Source organism: Lynx canadensis, chromosome B1 (genome assembly GCF_007474595.2).
Source record: "Lynx canadensis isolate LIC74 chromosome B1, mLynCan4.pri.v2, whole genome shotgun sequence".
NCBI lineage: Eukaryota > Metazoa > Chordata > Mammalia > Carnivora > Felidae > Lynx > Lynx canadensis.
Window position 1 is genome coordinate 29039651 of NC_044306.2, and position 20752 is coordinate 29060402.

At 43.2% G+C, this 20752-nt stretch overlaps 1 protein-coding gene across 2 annotated transcripts in view; it reads left to right on the forward strand.

Moving 5' to 3' along the window:
• The first annotated feature begins 419 nt into the window (after positions 1 to 419).
• The window catches only part of NRG1 (neuregulin 1), a 1119525-nt gene continuing 1099192 nt past the window's right edge, over positions 420 to 20752 (forward strand). Inside the window, exon 1 of one of the 2 annotated variants that reach the window (XM_030312327.1) lies at positions 420 to 1201. In XM_030312327.1, coding sequence (XP_030168187.1) covers positions 469 to 1201 — 733 coding nt within the window. In that variant the 5' untranslated portion in view covers positions 420 to 468. The remainder of the gene's footprint in view (positions 1202 to 20752) is intronic. The other variant, XM_030312313.1, reaches the window with a different exon arrangement.

Here is a 20752-nt window from a genome sequence, read left to right on the forward strand (position 1 = left end):
CTCGCAGCCTCAGCAGCCGCCGCAGCATCACTTCACACAAAGGACTGTTACCCGCTGAGCAGCTCCTCCACCTCCACGTCCTCCTCCTGTGACAGCAGCCCCGACAGCAGGGCTCGGGCGCGGCGGCGGCGCCGGGAGGACCTGTCACTCCCAGCAACCGAGGCGGTGGCAGCGGCTTTTTTTTCTTTCCTTTTCTATTTTGCTTTTTTTTTTTTTTTTTTTTTTTTTTGCCCTTATACCTCTTCGCCTTTCTGTGGTTCCACCCACCTCTCCCTCCCTCCTCCTCTTCCTCCTCCTCCCATAAACAACTCTCCTACACCCCCCCCCAATAAATAAATAAAAGGAGGCGGGTAGGGGGGAGGAGGAGTGGTGTGGGGGGGGGGGCAGGAGGAGAGGAAAAGGGAGGCAGCGCGAGAGAGCGAGGCAGAGTCCGAACCGACAGCCAGGAGCCCGCACGCACCTCACACCATGAGATGGCGACGCTCCCCGCGCCGCTCCGGGAGTGCCGGCCCCCGGGCCCCGCGCCCCGGCTCTGCCGCCCGCTCGCCGCCGCCGCTGCTGCCGCTGCTGCTGCTGTGGACCGCGGCCCTGGGGCCGGGGGCGGCCGCCGGCGACGAGGCGGCTCCCGCGGGGGCCTCGGTGTGCTACTCGTCCCCGCCCAGCGTGGGCTCGGTGCAGGAGCTGGCTCAGCGCGCCGCGGTGGTGATCGAGGGAAAGGTGCACCCGCCGCGGCGGCAGCAGGGGGCACTCGACAGGAAGGCGGCGGCGGGCGAGGCAGGGGCGTGGGGAGGCGAGCGCGAGCCGCCAGCCGCCGGCCCGGGAGCGCTGGGGCCGCCCGCCCCGGACCCGCTGCCCACCGCCAACGGGACCGTGCCCTCCTGGCCCAGCGCCCCGGCGCCCGGCGCGGGCGAGCCCGGAGACGAGGAGGCGCCCTATCTGGTGAAGGTGCACCAGGTGTGGGCGGTGAAAGCCGGGGGCTTGAAGAAGGACTCGTTGCTCACCGTGCGCCTGGGGGCCTGGGGCCACCCCGCTTTCCCCTCCTGCGGGAGGCTCAAGGAGGACAGCAGGTACATCTTCTTCATGGAGCCCGATGCCAACAGCAGCAGCCGCGCGCCGGCCGCCTTCCGAGCCTCTTTCCCCCCTCTCGAGACGGGCCGGAACCTCAAGAAGGAGGTCAGCCGGGTGCTGTGCAAGCGGTGCGGTAAGTTCCTCGCCCCTCGGGGCGCGCTCCGGCCGGGCGGGGAGGTCGCGGGCCCGACGGCTGCCCAGCACACGCGGGCTCGGGAGTTGAGTTTCGGGATTGCGGACTCCTAAGTGATTCTCAGAGAAGGTTTCGCGGATTGGATTCCACAGGCAGCGCCTTCTCCAGTTACCTGGATTCTAGGCTTTGCCATTGGTGAGAGTCCAAGTTTGGTCCTCGGTGGGGGCCGCCTGAAACTTTTTAATCCCTTGGGGTTTCGTTCCCGAGTAGCGTGGAAATGGGCCGGCTGCTTTCTTGCGAGTGCGTCGTTGAACTTGGTTAAGGAGGTGCTGGTGAGGTATGGGCCGCCGTGTGGGGGCTTTTCCTTTGAAGGAGGAAGGGTGAGTCCCACAGGACTTTCACGCCTTTCCTTCACTTGGAGTCTTGAGTGTGCAGATGGTCAGGGGTTTGTGTCTGTGGGAGCCCTCGCAAGGAAAGGACACAGCGCTGACATGTCTCTAGAAATGGGGCAGAGTTTTTGGCCAACTCCATATCCAACAGATAGGTGCAGTCTGTACCTCGGGAATAGGTGTTTGTGAGAAATATAAAGTTGTGTGTGTGTGTGTGTGTGTGGGGGGGGTATTTTTGGTGACGTCCTCTCAAGAATTTTCGTTTTTACAATATTTTGGTTTGCAGTGTGTTTTGGCACCTCAGTGAATCAGAACAGATGAGCGTAGTTAAGGAGCTTCACGTGTAGGCCCTGAAGAAGAATTTGGGAAGCCAAGTTTAGCAATCGATTTCCCAGACCTTTTTCCCCCATTTTCCCGTTGGAAAGTATTGTTTTCCGGTCTCCTTCATATGATCAGGTCTGAGAAATTAGCCGATAATCTGATTACATTTCTGAGGTAGTGTTGCATTTATGCCATTCACAAAATAATTTCTAGGTTGGAAATATCTGTATAATTTTCTGATTACCATACAATCACTAAAGCGTAGCAGGGTATCTTCTCAAACCATAAATTAACATGATTACACATCGCAGATTCTAACATGCACAGTAGCTTTTTCCCTGTGTCTTTATGTATCTGCCTAATAGATGGTTGGGTTAATTGAATTTTTACAAAAGTCAGCACCATGCCAGGCTCAGTCTGCCTGCGATGCAAACTAAGTCAGTTCTCTTAAATTTGTATCTGATGATAGCCAATTACTTAAATTTCTGGTTGGCATTTGTGGTGCTTATATCTTGCAGTTAATTAATACCTAACAATTTGGTTTTAATAACAGGAAAGAGCCTTGCTCATCCACCATTTCCCTATTTTAACAATGCACTTTGTGCGCCAGACCTGCTAAGATTGCACCACTCTGTGGACAGAAGCTGTTCTCAGACAGTGGTGCTGAAGAAAGCTGAGTGACGTTGGGATTCCCCGGGTCTGGCTGATAGATGTCACTGTAAAACATGGGAAACGCTCTGCTGGGAGCTGTCTTATTAGGGAACACAAAAGCTCAACACCATTGTACTGCAGTATATGTTACTCTGCTCTAGAATCTGAAACAAAACCTTTTAAGCCACACCATTGTCCAATTTTCACGTGCTTTATTCTATGTAATTCAGAAAGGATTTTGCATTTACCCCAGATCACGAGTTGTGAATCATTTACTATACATGGTGGAAATTGATATAAAAGGGATCGTAGTTGGCAGTAATGCCTAGGATTGGGGGTGTGTTACTGGATTAGCAATGGTATTTTGTGTTTTGACTAGAAATAAATGTCAGACTTCAGGGATAAAGTTCTTCCAAGCATCCCGAGGATGTTTAGAAATGGAATATTCGTGTTGTCTGGAGAAATACTGTTCTGTTTTTGTGCTTCTAAGGGGGAAGACCTTCAGGAAGGTAGTTTTCCTCTTTTGTTTGTCAAAGGAATTACATAGGAAATTGTGTCATGCGAAGCAAAGCAGGTTTTTAAAATGAACTGGAAATCTCCCTGTGTATAATTGAGTAGATTAAGAAATCATGAAGTTACAGCTCCAGGTTTGTGTAATTATTGTGTGTGGTGATTTTAGTGTCAGGTACTTGGAGATTGTGGCTGTTGCATGAAACCTTAACTAACAGGTTTAGCTAAAGCCTGACGGGAATTATGCTAAAAGTTTCTCTTGCGTTTTTATCAACATGGTAGTTATTGTACTATTGTGAGATAAAAGTAAATAGTATGAGCTATTTTATTTTAGAGAATGTGAACTGGGGAAATCCATACTGGAATATTGGGTTTAAAAGTGTGTGAGTGTGTGAAAACTTGGGAGTTCACCCCGTTGGGTGGTTTCTGTTAACAGTGCCATTCAGAACTTACCAGGCAAAGGAACACCAACTGGAAAAAAAAAAAAAAAAAAGACACATACAGAGAGAAGAGGGGCTGATTTGTCCTGGTTGAGCTGGTTCTGTGTGCTTCTGGTGAGAAGATTTCAGGGAGAGTGATGGAGCAGGGGGTTCTTATCTAACCACATGAAGCTGCCCTGGGGGCGTGATGGTTGTGTTGCTGCCTGAGCCATGATGCCAGGCTGGAGAGGGAATATAGCAAAGTCATTTTGTGATATCATATCCCGGGGAACAGTTTCCAGCTCTCATGTGCTCAGCTGCAGTGTTGTTTCCTACAAGTTGCTTACTAGTGTAGAAACCACACATGCAACAGATTAGCTTTAGGGTTGAGCTGATAGAAGTCTCCCCTGAGTTTTTTTTTCTTTTTCTTTTTCTTTTTTTTTTTTTACCCATCTGAGATAAACTCCTGAGCAGTGTCTGTATAACAAGTTCTTTTCTTGAAAGATGGGTCTTTTGAAACAACTGCTTAGTGTATTTTAGAAGACAACACGGAATCTCATAGCTTGTTTGCTTTGCATTTGAAGTTTGTATAAATTACATACACTTCTTGTAGTTGCTTAAACACTTCCCAGTCTTTGCTTTTTCTCTTGCTCACCGAACAAGCTAAGAAATATTACTAGGTTTTATATTAATTGGAATGCAAAATAATTTGCTGTTCATTTAAATTTCTGTTATTCAAACAAATCATCGTGTGACGCACTACGATTTTAGTTTTCAAGGCATTGCAGTGATTCTAGGCAGAAAATGATGTCCAAAATACTGATGTTGAATAACATCTATGGATGTTATTGGGGCATGCAAGATTTGTGCATCATCATCTTATAATCCAATGTAGATATTCGGTCTATGCTGTAATAACTGGAATATATTGATAACATAAGCAGGTTTATCAAATATTTATGATAAATGGCATTTGCTTTTTCTAATATCCTCAATAACTATTTAATAAAGTGAGCTGACCTTATGGTGTTATGAAAATGACAAACGCTGCAGGGATTCTCCAGCCACCACTGAAGAAGATAATTCTTAATAAAAGCTATATTAAGTAAGTAACAGTAGGAACAGATACAGCTTGACTGCTTGTATTTCATAAATATACATGTAAATTTAATTTCCCGAGTGTTTTTGACTGCTCTCTGTCAGCTATATAAATCTTACTGTTAAAAATCTATACCTAAAACACTTTTCTGTTGAGTAGACAAACTGTATATATATATTTATATTTATGATTAAAAAAAAATGAGCCCAAGATTGGTCATTTGGAAAAACAGTTCCTTGGAATAAAAATGTCTTAAAAGGAGAATGTAAACATCTGAAGTAGGATATTTTACAAGCACTAGGGGGTAGTTCCCCTTCATTGTAGGAGATCTGTAAGTCCTTGGGGTCTAGGGAAAGTTGTACCATAGGTCTTGATGTATTAGGTAAGACTGGGAAGCTTACACAGCACTGAGGGGGCTGCACACTGCACCGTCCTTCCACTGGCCTGTATATTTCTAGCAAATGAGAGCAAAAGACGTGATTGGGCAGGTTAGTGCCCTTGTCAGATGTAATCTATTCATTGTTCCGGGAATCTTCTTTGCTTCAGGGCCTGTTTTCTTCTTGTTATCTTTTTCTTAATTATAAACATAACCTCTTTTAATATGTATTTTTAAATTTCAGTGACAATTTATGAATTAGCCAGATGTCCAAAGACCTTTCAACTCTCATCTGCCCTTAATACTTAGTAACACTTAGGTTTTTGGTTTGGTTGTCTTTGATATGCTTAAATGTTTTGAAAAGCATATCTGTACAGATAAGTCTTAGTGAATATTTTGATTAGCCTTATATAAATGAATGATAATGAAAACAAAAAGTATATGATGAAAAATGGTGGTAGGGTTCATTAACCATTACATTCATTGAAAGTAAAGAATGAAAAGTATATAATGAAAACAGAAGGTAAAAAATTAGGGTTCCTTTGACTCATGTAGTTTGTTGCCAAAAGCAATAGCGTAACATGCCTTAGTCAAAGTTTTCATGAGAAAGTGAGGACTCATTTTGAATGTTCATATTCTTAAATAACAGAAATGACCTTTGTGGACAGCATCCCATCCATATAGGAATGCTCTGAATGTGTGCATGCACGTGTTACTCTGTGCTCTTATGTTATCATAAAACTTAAGTTAAAATTAAAGTAACATTATGAGCGATCATATGACCTAGCCACTCCCCCAAATATCAGTCACTTTGTACCACGGAACAACTGATGAGTGATACATTCTGCCGTACTTTTAAATCCGAAGTTGAGTTATTTGAGAATTTATAGAATATAGACTTCAGTCTCTTACTCATTTGAGGTAAGTGCTAGTTGAGAGGTTGTGTTTTCATATTGTTTAGTGCCATGGTGTGCTTGAAGCAAGCCTCTTTCTGAAGGCTTGCCTCCTGGCTCTCTGTCCCCAAATGATCCTTACAGGTTAAAGTAGATAAAATAAAAGAAATTTTGGTGAAGTCGAAGGCTTGAAATGGGTTGACTCATCTCTGTTTGGCATAGATCCAATGTTTAGGGGAAAAAAAATTCCCCCACCTTAGATTTGCCATCAAGGAATCCTACAGAGAGATACATAGATGGTAATTTACACTATTTTTTGGTCTTTAAGAGAACCAGGATATTTTTCCTTATCAAAAGCAGTTTCCTTGCAAACTATGTCCTAACCTGAGTTCTCCCCATTAGGACCTAGTAAAATTTTTAATCTTGCTTTTCATAATAACCAAACAAACAAATAGAAATTTAGTTTACCCACAGCTTGGATGATACATGGGAGACCGTCCTACTAGGTCTTACCTCAGACTCCATAGGTATATTCCCTTCATCTCTTTGCTGTGTGAGGAAACTGCAAAGGAAGCCTTTAGGTAAACAATGAGGCTTATGAGTGGATCCTAGTCTGTGAGAAACTGAAGTATAGGACTGCTGTTCATCATTACAATGATTAGCCTTCTCTTGACACCTCGGACTTCCGCTGTCCAGGTCCAAATATATCAGAAAATAGAGATCTTAGATCACAATACTGTGAATGTAGATGGTCCTTCCGAGTCTGATAGGCTCGTTGTCTATCTCATGAGGGCACAGATGGTAATCTGCCTTGTATCTCAATTTCAGAAGTTTTTCTCCCAAAGCCCAAGGCTCTGGCTTTGGATATCTGCCCCACTGTGCTGGAAGAAAACAGCTCAGAGTGGTGCATGATTCCGGAGCTGGTAGCCAGATTTAGGAGGTAATGCTGGGCCAAGACAACCTGGAGGAGGGAATTGTTTCTTTTCTCTTTGCTCTGCCAAAATATGTGAGCTGAGCTGAGCCCAGCACAAGGGGACATTCTTGACAAGGGCACTCGAGTCTTGGTAGTGGGCACATCTGGGAGCTCAGGACATGGAGGGGGCGTGATAAGAGATGTGAGGCATTGTATGCTTTGCTAAATTTGGAAAGCTCACAGCAGTAATACTATCATCCCAAGTGTTTGTCTCTAGCCTGGGAATTGCCATTGAGGCAAAGAAAGCTAAAAAATTGAGGGGCTGACTAAAACCATGTGGTCATAACTGCCACTCAGTTGAGTTTGTATCTTTTTCCCCTCTTTGATAGATACATACTGCTTGGTGGTTCTGTGTAGATTAAATACCTGTTAAATAATTAAATGAATACATGATGGAAGCACCCCAGCTTGTTGGGTAGTAGCAATCGTTGTTCAAGGTTAAATTTTGAGAGAAGCGTTTTTGTTTTGCTTTTGCTTTTTGTTTTTTGTTTTTTCCTTTTCCTTCAGGTCTCTTATTTGGTGAGCTGCATATTCAGAGGAAGTAGCAATTAGAGCTATATCCTACCAGGACACCATTGCTTCCTCTCACCACCCAGGGCCCACCTCTGCATCAACTTTTGGGCTTCAGAAAAAGGCTGTTTAATCTCGTAAACTTTTCCCTCTCAGTTATTTCTTGATAATATTTATTCTGTGTGGCCTATAGCTCCAGCTGGGTAAAAATGCCCTGCATTGTAAAGACTTAGAAGCACAGAAGAGATTTTTGAATAGTTAGTGTTTTGAGCCAACCCACTCCCACATCATTCCAACTCATTTTGGGTACTAAATCTCAGTACTCAGAAATTGTATGTTCTTCCTTGATCTCCCCCAACAGGTGTTTAACCATCTGAGCAATAGAAGTTCAGTTCTTGTAACTGAAGATGGAAAGGCGCTGCTTATATCCCTAAGAAGCAATAAAAAAGAGATGACTTACTTTTCACTGCCCCCCCCCCCACCTCCCTTGTTTTTGACATCTCATCAGCTCTTGGACAGACTGCAGGTGGGAGGGCACATATCCATTTGGGCTTAGATGAATAATGAGATCCTTTTCTGTCACTGTCTCTGTTGGCCCTGGAGACACCATGGGCCATGATGTGTTATCAGTGAAGCCGCAGATGCAGTGGCAGCATTTTCCTCCGCTGCAGGGAGCATCCTGGCCGCACCTCTGCACAGTTCATGGCAGCTATCTACTGAGGAGAAGGATGGCTGTGTTTGCTTCCAATAGAATTTGTCATTAGACTTCGCCCTTGGGAGGTGATCCGGGCAGTCAAGGCTCTTTGGGGACTGCCACGATGGAGATGTTCTGCTGAGTGGGGGTGCTCTTTGTCATGCCATCAGCACAGAAGGGCCACAGCTTTGAAATTTCACAGGCTCTTGTTTGCCAGCCTGGACACCTCTGAGGTGCAGTTTCTTCTGTTGTCTTTCCCGTCCACTGAGATTGCTCACCCCTGTTCTCAGGATCACTAGCAACTTTTCTTTCACTGGAGCAGGAATTTTATGAAAAATGCTAGCATTTTGGACTGTAGTCTAATTCTGCTGAGCGTTTCTTCCCTCCCCCCCCCCCCCCAAATTGTAGTAACATAGAATTTACCACCTTAACCGTTTTTAAGTTCAGTTGCATTAGGTATTGACATTGTTGGGCAACCATTACCACCATCTATCTGTTGTCGTGTTATCTTCCCCAACCAAAACTCCATACCCATTAAATAATAACTCTCGATTCCCTTCTCCTCCAACCCCTGCCAGCTACCATTCCAATTTCTGTCTCTGTGAATTTGATTATTCTAGGTACCTCATAAGAGTGGAATCCTACAGTTTTTGCATTTTTGTGACTGGCTTGTTTTATTTGGCATAACGTCGGTAAGGTTCATCTGTGTTTTAATGGGTCAGAGTGTCATTGCTTTTTAAGGCTGAATATTACATTGCACATATAGACCACATTTTGTTTATCCATTCATTTGTCAGTGGACATTCAAGTTGCTTCTACCTTTTGGCTATTGGGAATAAAGCTTCTATGAATGTACAAATATCTGCTCAAGACCTGGTTTTCCTTTCTTTTGGGTGTGTGCCAGAAGTGGAATTGCTGGATTATGGTAAGTCTAGGTTTCTTTCTTTTTTTGAGGAACTACTGTACCGTTTTCCACAGTAGCTACACCATTTCCCTTTCCCACACAGGGTTCTGATTTCTCCATGTTCTAACATGTTTTATTTTTTTATGGTTTGATAACAGCCAACCTAATGGGTGTGAAGTGGTGGGGAACAGTTTTTATATTGTTTTCTGTTCCGTGTTCGTGCCTCTAATTATTACACTGTCATTAATAAGAAACGAAAGTGCTCAGAAAACAGAGGTGTTCATTTGTTCAACTCTTAATTTACCCAGCATTTAGGTTCCTGAATCTGCAGCCACCCAGTAACTAAATTACAGCAGATAATGGCTTAGTAAAAACCAATACAAGAATTAAACAGTAGACTTGGCCAAGGGTGCCTGCGTGGCTCGGTTAAGCGTCTGACTTCAGCTCAGGTCGTGATCTCACAGCTCGTGAGTTCAAGCCCCGTGTCCAGCTCTGTGCTGACAGCTCAGAGCCTGGAGCCTGCTTTGGATTCTGTGTCTCCCTCTCTCTCTGCCCCTTCCCCACTTGCTCTGTCTCTCTCTTTCCCTTTCTCAAAAATAAATAAAAACATTAATAAAATAAAAAAAAAAAAGTAGACTTGGCCTTTGGTCACCATAAGAATATTGTATTTTTCTTCATATGCTATCAACATGGTCTAGAAAGGTGGCTTATCATCTTTGGATGAGTCTCAGAATCTTTGATTTTAATCATTCATTAAATTTACATACTCTCCCCCCCACCGCCACCATTTCCTTGCCTCTGTTCTGTCCACTGCTCCAGATTGCCTTCTGTTAAACACTGCACTGGAGGATGAGTATTTCTAAAATTTTTTTCTAACATTTATTTATGAGAGAAAGAGGGAGAGAACATGAGCAGGGGAGGGGTAGAGAGAGAGGGAGACACAGAATCCAAAACAGGTTCCAGGCTGTGAGCATATAGCTCGATGTGGGGCTCAAACACGTGAACCACAAGATCATGACCTGAGCTGAAGTCAGATGCTTAACTGACTGAGCCACCGAAGCTCTCTGGACAGTGAGTATTTCTAAAGTATTCCTTTTATTGAATGACCTCTCTTTGCTCAGAAACTTTCAGTGGATCCACCATAGTTAACTTTAGATGCTGGTATTTCCTGTCTTCCTTACTCCAGACCAAGCCTAATCTTTTTCAGTTTTACTGCATAAATGTTTTTATCCAGTCTAATTGCTCCATGAACAGGCCACACACTTTCCCACTGCTGTTTTTACATAGGCCATTTCTTCTGCCTGGATCTGTGTCTTCCCTCATTTCTGCCTGTGGATATTCTGTCTCCTTTAAGGGACAGGTCATATCCTACTGCCTCTATGACAGTCCCAGTAATGATCCTGTCAGAAACACTCACTGTAGTCTTTGGACACAGAGCACCTTTCCACTGTAAGCTTTATGCATGGTGCCATAGCAAATTTCCCTTATGTTATTGTTGTTACAAAAAAATGGATGTAGTTAACAATTTTTCTGTGTGTAGTCTTGCCTCACCAGTTACACCACAGTATCTGTGAGTAGACCCTAGGGGATGGGGGTGGTGGGGAGGGAAGTCCTCAGCTTATTCACAACTGAAAAGTGCCTGGCCTCAGAGTCAGGAGCACTGTTTTTCACTTCCAGCTTTGTAGTTTAGTATCTGTGTGCTATGTGTAAGTAACATTCCCTCCTTGGGTCTCAGTTCCCTAGTATGCAGAGTGGGAGGGAAGAACCATGTTCTTCATGGTTCATTCAAAGTGCATCTAGTCCTTGTTCAGAAATGACCCAGCAGGGGCCTGGGTGGCTTGGTTGGTTAAGTGTCCGACTTCGGCTCAGGTCATGATCTCACAGTTGGTGGGTTCAAGCCCTGCATCGGGCTCTGTGCTGACAGCTCAGAGCCTGGAGCCTGCTTCAAATTGTGTGTCTTCCTCTCTGTCTGCCCCTCCCTTGCTTGTACTCTGTCTCTGTCTCTCAAAAAGTGAAAAAAAAAAAAAAAAACTGTTAAAAAATTATTAAGAAAAGAAATGAACCAACATACTACTTCTGCTACTGACCCTGGAGCTTTTCTCTTCCTCTCCTCTCATGTTTTGCATTGTTCCAAGGAGTCTAATCCTGGAAAAATGATTGTGAAACGTTTAGACAATCTGAAAGGGCCATAGGAGAGCTTAATGAGAGGGAGTCTTCGCGAAAAAGTATCTCCTTCCTCCCCTAAGCCTTTCTACCTCCGTTGCCTTTTCGTGTTGTTGTCATGTGTCATGCTCTCTGAAATCATAGAAGTTATTTGTGTTCATGAGCTTCCTCTCTTCAAGAAGCAAATACCATTGTGTCTTCAGCCCTGTCTTTGAAATTATAAAGGGTGATTAAGAGATGAATCCACAACTGTAAACTTTGAGAAGAAAGTTCAGCTATTTGTTTATATAAAATGAAAAGGGAAGAGTCAAAGTGTTTCGTTGTGAGTTTTTATTTATTTAAAAAATGCAAATCTGGCACTGTTTTAGGTTTTAATAATTATCTGTGTTGTGGGAACGCATGAGGCCGGCACAGAGCGGTGAGGGCTTGTTTACCACGGCTGGCAGCCGTCCTGGTGATGGTAGGGACAGCATTCCCATGTCAGTGTGGAGTGGGGGTGAGAGGCTTTGTTTCTCAGCTTATGATTCTTGTGGTTTGGGCAAGGAAATAATATATCCTAGTCCTTTTATGAGTAGAGCGAGCAATGCTGAAACAAGTTGTCAAACAAGGAATAATTCACTTTGACTTCTTCAATTACTGCAGGCAGAGGCCTTGGCTGTGCCACAGGGCCCGTCCGGGGCAGGGCAGGACTCCGGCAGGATACGTCCAGTTTCATTTTTCCTTCACTTTGGCCTCCCTGAACCCCTGGTGAATTCATCTCCTTTAGTAGATTCCACACTGCTTGTAAATTGTGGTTTCCAAATCCATATCTCCAGGCCAAACCCTAATTTTTTTGGGGGGGGGGGCGGGCGGGCTCCAGGTTCATATATCCAACTCTTTACCAGATAATCCACCTGAATGTCCTATAGGCACTTTATAGGAAGCACATTAAATGATGTCTCCTCATCTCCCCTGCCAGTCCGTGTGTATATCTGTATGCTAATAATGAAGCTGCTACCACTTCTGTTATAATCAGTACTATCACTACCAGTGGCTTTCTTGATTGACAGCTCATTCTGTGTCAGAGTAGTAGGTGCCCCTCTGAATTCATGTAACCCCTCACCGTATGAGAGCATCAGTGTCTTCTCAGTTACTTCAAACAGGAGGCCTCTCCTTTTGCTCCATAGCCGTCTGGTGACCAGATCCCATTGATTCCGCCTCCTTAACATCTCATTTGTCCCTTCTACCCCAACGTCATTGTTTCTGTAGTGATTCCCATTCTTACTGCAACAACCTCTTAACTTGGCTCATGGATTCTCCCCTTCTTAAATTCACTCTCTCTGGCATTGCTGGAGTGATCTTTCTGATGCGGAAAAGACCATACTGCACCATTGCATGAGGCTCTTCACTTGCCATCAGGATAAAATCCAGGCTCCTTAGAATGGCATAGACGGCCTTTCACCTTTTGTCTAAGCGTTCTTATCTGGTTCCTTCTTCTGCCTGGAACCCTGTGCTACGCCGATGGCATTGGTCCCCATTTGCTGAGTCGCTTGAGGGCTCTGTGCACTTGCATATATAATTTCCCTTTCCCAGAGTGGTCTGCCTCTCTGTCTACATTTTGTACCTTTGCTACCTTCCTTTAGTGGGAGAATGATTAAATAAAGTATCATTACTTAGAGATTTGTTCCCGATATATTGTCGAGCGAAAAAAGTATATTATTCTATAATATGTGTATGATTACTTTTATCCATCATCTGTTTACCTCATCCATCTTATCTGTTAATCTTGTGTGTCTATCTAAAGAGAAATAAAAGCCTGAAAGCTATATAACAGAAGGCTGTAGAACAATTGGGCATTGGCATTATTGATGTTTAGAATTTTCTTCATTTTATTTGGATTTCTAAAGTTTTTATAATTAACGTGTATTGCTTTTTAGCAAGGAAAATCAATAAATGGTGTTTTTAATAGAAATACTGACTTGTAACGAGGACTGTGTCTTATTTAAGGGATTTTGCCCCTGGAGAACATTGCCCTCCTCATAGTAGATGCATTTGTAAGGGCAGGCTGACTATTGTAACAAGTGATACCCCAAATATGTAATGGCTCAAATGCAATAGTTTATTTCTGCCTAGTGTGTAGTCAAAGCAGGAGATGTTCTAGTCTCTACTCACCTCTAAAAGAGACCTGTGCTAATACGTGGGGCGTAGCTGAACCTCACTTCAGACCAAATTGATTGAAACGGGCAGGGTTCCAGTTTGTGATGGTTATTTTATTTTTAATAGCTTGGCTATCTGAAAAGTGGACAAATTTGTCTTGTGCCTCATTGCAGTGGGATAGCCCAATAGGTGTGTGTGGAGCAGATCATAAGAGCTATCTATGTGTATTGTAGATAAATAGCATATTAACTACATGCTCTTCCTTGAGCTCAACTTAGCATTTTATAGGTTAGTTTTGCAATAAATCTTCGAAGTTTAATGCTCACTATGTCTGGTTTCATTCACTGTCATTGAAAATGCACAGGGTGAGGCCACATTGACTGTGTCTTTCACTAGCATGTTAGGATGCCTTTTAGACCTCCATGTTTAACAAATCATTTTGATAGAGGGACTGTGGAGAAATCCTCTCACGCTTTATCACTGCTGACTTAATTGGGTTTCATGATGCACATTTCTTCTTAGTAGGATAAATTAAAATGGCTGATAAAGCTGCCTGTAAAAGCACAATTGTTAGGTTAAACCTGCCCGGTGTATTAAATGTATTGAAGAGTAATCTTTCCACTGTTTTTAATCACTTTTATTAACTTTTCAGTAGTTCTCTTTCCAGTAACTTCCTAAATAACTGTCATTATGCACTCAGTAATATTTCTCTTTAACATACTATTGAAAAGTCCATGAAAATGATTAAGGTGCCAATATCATCCACCTACTTCCTGAACGTAAGAATTGTTGGTGATTTTATGATTAACTGGGTGTATGCTTGGGCTTTCTTTGTGCAGCCCAGGAGGAAAAGGAGCCAATTTGTAACAGGCGAATAGAGACAATGAATGAACGCTTTTGAAGCTGTGTAAAAATAGTCCTTTGCGCATCTCCGTCATACATATTATTGTTATGCTCTTTTGAAAAATATTTGTATCAAATATTAAGAAGGTAAAAAGGATGTTTAAGAGTTATGTGTAAAGTATAAAGAATAATGATACATTTGTCGTGTTCTTCAGTCTTCTCTTGGTACCAAGTTCTTGAGTTCCAGGTCACTAAAGAAGAGCTGAAAGGGATCTCTTGCCTGCAGGTCAATTGGAGGGCATGTGTGTTCATTAAAATGGATTAGAGATGTATCATTAAATTACCCATATCTTTTGCAACCAATTTGTACAGCCCCCAAATCCTATTCTTTCCTCTTAGATTTAGGTGCTCCTGACCTGTCAGAGAAGTCGCAGAGGCCATCCTGAGGATGTTGCTTAAATTATGAGAATCGTGAGATCACTAAGCCAATGTAGGTAACTAATAGAAGAAGAAAAACAGGGAGTGTACTTGATGAATTTGCATATTCAGTAAATATTTATTGGGCATCTATTACTTGCTTGTCTCTGTACTGTTTCTGGGATCGTGGCAATGAAATTAGACCTAGCTGGCTCTTTTCTCGCTAAGAGTAGAAAGAACTGTTACGCAAAGAATTGTAGGAAAAATATTTACAATTGCACTTAGCTTTATGAGAGAAAAGTACAAGGTACTCTGTGAACATATAACAGAAAATTCCATTTTAGTTACAAAGGTACAGGAAGGACTCCTTGAGAATGAGGCATTTCTGAGTGAGGTAGGGAAGGCAGGGGGTGGGGGAAGGTCATGTCCACTCCTGAGGCAGGGATGAGGGACTGCATGTGAAAGAGGCAAGGATGATATCTGAGAAGTAAGGAGAAAAATACAATCATTCAGGACTTGTAGGGATTCTGGACTTTGTCCTGAAAGCATGGGAAACCACTGCAGGATTTTTAAGTCCAGGAGTTACAAGATTTCCATTTTTATTAAAAAAATTAATGTTTTTTTATTCTTGAGAGCAGGGAGAGAGAGAGAGACAGACAAGAGTGTGAGTGGGGAGGGACAGAGAGAGAGGGAGACACAGAAATGGAAGCAGGCTCCAGGCTCCGAGCTGTCAGCACAGAGACGGACGCGGGGCTCAGACTCATGAACCGTGAGACCATGTCCTGAGCTGAAGTCGGACGCTTAACTGACTGAGGCACCCAGGTGCCCCAGGATTTCCATTTTCAAAGTATCACAACTGGCTGTTGCACAGAGTGGGCTGGAAGGGACCTCCAGTACATGCGGGGAGCTGAGGTGGGGCTGTGAGTGAGATTAGGATGTGGGCTTGCTCTAGCGTGGGGTCAGTAGGATGCAGAGAAGCAAACGGATTTGAGACTGCCTTGGAGGTCTCTTTTAGTCCTGGTTAGGAAGGTGGAATGCTTGTAGAAGGGCTGGGGATGATGGCTCCTGGGTTTCTGGCCTGAACAGTTGTATGTGTGATAGGGAATGAGGTGGGGGGAATATTGCAGGCAAAGGAGTGTTCAATTCCTTGTGTTTTTGATATATCCCAGTGGAAATGCCAGGGAAGCACCTGTCTGGATGCAGCTCACAAGGCAAGTCTAGGTTGGGTTTATGAATGTGGGGTTTTGGACAAGGACAGGATTTCTGTCTCCATGAGGGTAGGTATACTTGCTTAGCGAAAGTGGGTAGAAGGTGAGGTAGAGTGCAGAAGGAAGCATGAGCCACCTTTAAAGACGAAGCAGAGAAGAGAGAGAGGTGACAGGAAGGGAGCAGCCGGACAGTGAAAGGGAGACCTAAAGCGGATTCAGGATGGAGGAAGTGTTCGAATCTATGAGCTGTGTCCGAGTCCCTAGAAAGTCACTTGGGAGAATGGGTAAGGGAGAGCTCAAGGCAGCATCTCTGGAGTGCTGACCGCTGCCAGAACACCACATTTAAAAGTGTGTGTTGTTGGTAGCAGCATAGAGGTCTCGTAAAGCAGTTCTGGCCAAGTTGCCAGGGTGGGAGTCCAGACAGGGGTGGGCTGAAGTACTATGACCAACCTCTGGATTATGAAGTCTGAGTTTTACTAATATTTTTGTTTAAACATGGTAGCAGGAACCTGTTTTAAGAACTGACTTTTTTTTTTTTTTTGGCATGGAGTTGGGAAAAATGACTATTTGAGAGAGAGAAATGGGTAGTTTGTACAAAGATGTGATTTTTAAAAAAAATCAAATTGTGACATACAGTGTTACTAAAATGTTGCTGAAGGTCACCCTTTTATTAGTGTGTTTGCCCTTAGATAAGAGTCTTTCCTATGTACCATGGAAGCCACTTCAGTGGAAAATTGTTCAGAATTTTCTTGACATGTTGATTTGAGAACGAAGTACTCTCTCTATAGTAGAACCCAGGTCCTTTGGGAATTTTAATGCATCGTCACATCAATACTTGTGAAGTGACATCTATCAATCTAATTAAAAAAAAATATTTGAGTCCAAAGGTCCTTGGACCGTGTATTAGGTTGACAGAGAGCTACCTTTATCTGAAGCTATGACAGAGTGTTTTAATGCACAGTAGTCAAGAAACGCAAAGTTATTATTCTGACAGTAACTGAATGCATTTTTCCTGCCTGTCTACATAGTCTTTTTATTGCCTAGTAAGCTGCTGGATTGATGTGTTCATAGCGATATTTGCATGTGGAGTGTGAACCATCATGGGAGGAATGGTTTTGAATTTCCTGTTTTCATTTGTTTCCTTTCTGTGCAATAATGGTGTTTTCGTGTGATGATTTATACTTTGGGTATTCCTAACCCTGATACAGTGTAAATAAGCTAGGACTCCTATTTATGAAAACCACACATTATAAATCAAAGGAAATCGGGGAAAAGTTCGAAAAGGAAATCTCCAAAAGATAGGAAGAAAAGCTGTGAAACCTCTGACCTTAGCAGCTTCTCAGTCTAGTTCATCTTGGAGAACCATGGATGGATTTTTGGACCAGATGCTCTGATATTGCACAGGCCAGTGGTTTGCAGGAATGGTTTGCAGACTAGAATATAGAGATTTCTGGGCTAGACTCCTGGAGAGAATAATTCATGTGGTCCAGAGAGTGTGTCCTGAGACTCTGCATTTTTGAAAATCTCTCCAGGCGATTTTGGTGTGCACTTAGGTTTGGGAGCCCTTAGACTCCCTAAAAGTTTTAGGGGTGCCTGGGTGGCTCGGTCGGTTAGGTGTCCGACTTCAGCTCAGGTCATGATCTCGAAGTTCGTGGGTTCAAGCCCCATGTCGGGCTCTATGCTGACAGCTCAGAGCCTGGAGCCTGTTTGAGATTCTGTCTCTCCCTCTGTCTCTGCCCTTACCCGTCCCCTGCTCACACTCTGTCTCTCTCTCAAAAATAAAGATTAATTAAAAAAAAAAATTTTAGAGCTTATTGAGTTTCTATTATGTGCCGAACATTTTTACATATTTTAGCTCCTTAACACCAACGTATATCATTTTATTCCCATTTTAACCCAGGATTCAAAAAGGTTTACAGAACTTTAAAGGTCACACAGCTGCTGAGAGGCATTTATTTGCATTCAGGTCATTTGATTTCCTCTGTTAGAAGCATGACAAGGTTCAGAACAGTACAGCCTGATAGAATGCTAGTTGCACTGTCCCTTGAGTGAGGCTGTCTTGTCCTCTCTGTCACAATGGGCACCCGTTGCTAGCAGTCAACTTTCTTGTTGATCTTTAAAGAGTTTACTTGTGAGTGATTGGGTAGGGGGACTGGATGTGTTTTGACAGTATTGAAGTCAGACCTACTTGTACAAAACTGTGTCTTCAATATCCTGCAATGAACAAGCCCAGCTGTGTGTGTCCAGAGAGGACATTGTGCCTCTAAAAGGTCTATGCTAATAATTTCATTGTTGGATTGAGGAAACAACACACATGAACGTTAATATTTCTCCAGGAGGGGAGTGGGACATGGTGAGGTCCAGTAGGGTAAGAGCTGGAGCCTGAAGTGTACGTAGCATACTGCTTGAGGATGTGGCCTTGGCTTCTAGATTTCCCTGTGTCACTTGTGACCTTGGGAATGTTTCTTGAAGTTTCCAAACTTGATGTAAAATGAGAATAACGTGTCTGTCTTAGAGATGAGTGAGTGTGGGCTGGGATAATGTATGTGCAGCACCTAGGTTGTAGTCAGTGCCTTACTGATGTTAATTGGGAGAGCTAAGAGGGAGGTCGTTCTCATGGAGCCCAGCTCAGGGCAGCAAGGATGCAGTGTAGCCGGGGACGTGGAGGGAGGTAGCAGCAGAGGCAGACATAAAGATGAGCATCACCCCCTTGAGGGCTGTGCTGTTCCTTCCCTTATGAATGGACATTCCCCTAACCTGGGTGCCAGAGGTCCTTTAACAGAGTACTGCCCCAAGTGTGCGGTTGTGCACATTAGGAGCGTTGTAGCAGCCAGGTGCTCTTCAGCCCTGCTTCAACAGGCAGCCCCTCTCAGGTGTGGGTTGCATCTGGGGAAGTTGCTTGGTCAGAGAGGAGTATTTGTTCAGGCTCAGTTGTGCTGGCTCTGCAGCAAGGGTTCTTTCTGCAAAATGCTGTATGTGGTGGCAGCAGCAGAGGCAGGGGAAAGACGGAAAGTGGAGAGAGGGAGGGAGGAGGAGGAGGAGAGAGAGAGAGAGAGAGAGAGAGAGAGAGAGAGAGAGAGAGAGAGAGAGAGAAACACCTTTCTTTAAAAAGTTAAATGAAAATATGCCCTTTCCAAACGGACTCTGGGGCATGGCTCCAAGAAAGAGCAATAATGAGACACCAAGTAAGGGAACTTGGAGAAGAGCAGCTGGGCAGCATGTGAGCAGATGACAGAGCGGCAAGGAGGTGAGAGTGTGTGGTCTGCAGCTCTCCTGGGGAGGAGAGAAGAGCCCTCCTCTCTGCACCGCATGCTAAGCCCTGAGTCTGAGCAGCAGCAGATTGGGGCAGGTGCCCTTGGGCAGGAGAATTGAGATGGCCCCATTCCCAGAATGACCCCGAGGGAACCTTCTCGCACACACAGAGGAAAAAACCAGTCTGCCAGACCCCACTTGCCTATCCAGAGTGCGGAGTGGCTGCTCCTGTGGTTTGGTCTCAGGACTTTGGGAAGATTTCTCATCTTGCTGTGTGCTCTGTGGAACCGGGCTGAGAGCAGAAAATTTGCATTTAGAATATCTTAGGGGAATTGAGCAAGATGAAAACTAACCTTTTTGTAGTTACATAAAAAAGGACATAATGGCTCTTTCTATCATCTCCCTAATGATGTGAGCTTATTTAGTCTGCTCATTCTGTGTTAAGCCCTTCGTATATATTACCTCCCTAAATCCTGATAACTAACCAAGAGGTTGGCATCATTATACCCATTTTACAGATGAAATAGTCTCAGAGCAGTTGTATTTGCCCAGGACACACACCTAATAAGCGGTGAGGCTGAGATTCAGAACTAACTCAGACTTGTTAGAAAGTTTCCTTGTATACTAAATGCAGGCTTTCTCTACCTTAGTTCTTAGAAAAAATGAAAGGCAACATATGTAACAACCATTATAATGTAAATAATAAAAGTAATAGTATGTACTCCTTGCTCTCTCTTATTCAGCAAGTACTTATTGATCATTGACTGCTCTGACTATGCTACAGTTGTTCTGTGGGATATGGAGAAGTTGGAGGAAAGGAGATGTGTATGCTTAACCAGAGTGCAGACACATGTCACAAGTGTTCAGACCTGTGTACTTCTCCTATGAAGGAGAAAACACCCCCCCCCCCAAATTCACAAAAAAATGTAGGGAGGATATTAATTTAAGATGACACTTTTTGGTAAACAGGAGTGTTTATGTTTGCAGAGTGTGTGATAAACCATTTGCAGAAGCGTGTTGCATGTATTTGTTTTAGAAAAATAATTAGAGCAGGAAGCATCTTAACAATAATAGACATTTGCTCTTTCTTTGCATAGATTATATACTAACAAACTCAGGCCCACCTGCCATTAGATACAATTAAACTCTCTTGCGAAAGTACCTCATCAAATGGGGGAGAGGTTATTTCTGTGTTCTTACACATTTTCATCAAAAAAAAAAATTAACACTTTTCCTTGGAAGAAATGTAATTTCTGTTTTAGTAGGAGAAAACTAGAATAACACCCTGGATTAAAGTCTATTATCAGAAAACATGCCTTTTTTTTTTTTTTTTTTAAATCTCGAAGTAGGTTTTTTTCATATACTCTTGGGAGTCTGTACTAATATAGTCATTTTCTATAATCTTAGCCATCATTCATTCTTTTAAATTCATGTCTCTGGTCTCATTTATAATTGTTTTACATTTTTTGATTACTAACGTTTAATAGCAACCACCCATTAAACCTATTGTGGTACCTAAGTATGTTATAAATTTATCTGACATGTTATTGCTTCTGGATTATAAGCTGGGAAATAATTACAGATCTTGTTCTGGTTGTAATGCTATTATTATGAAGATTTAGTATTTCCCCAAACAGTTTATGTAATTTGGTCCTTTTCTTAATTTGTGTGTTCCTTTATTTGGTGGACAGGATATTTTCATAGTTGTGTTTAAAAGGCATAAACTCTGTCTCAAAAAAAAGAATAAATTCTCAGAGCTGTTGATTTGAGAAATCCTTTTACAATACCATATT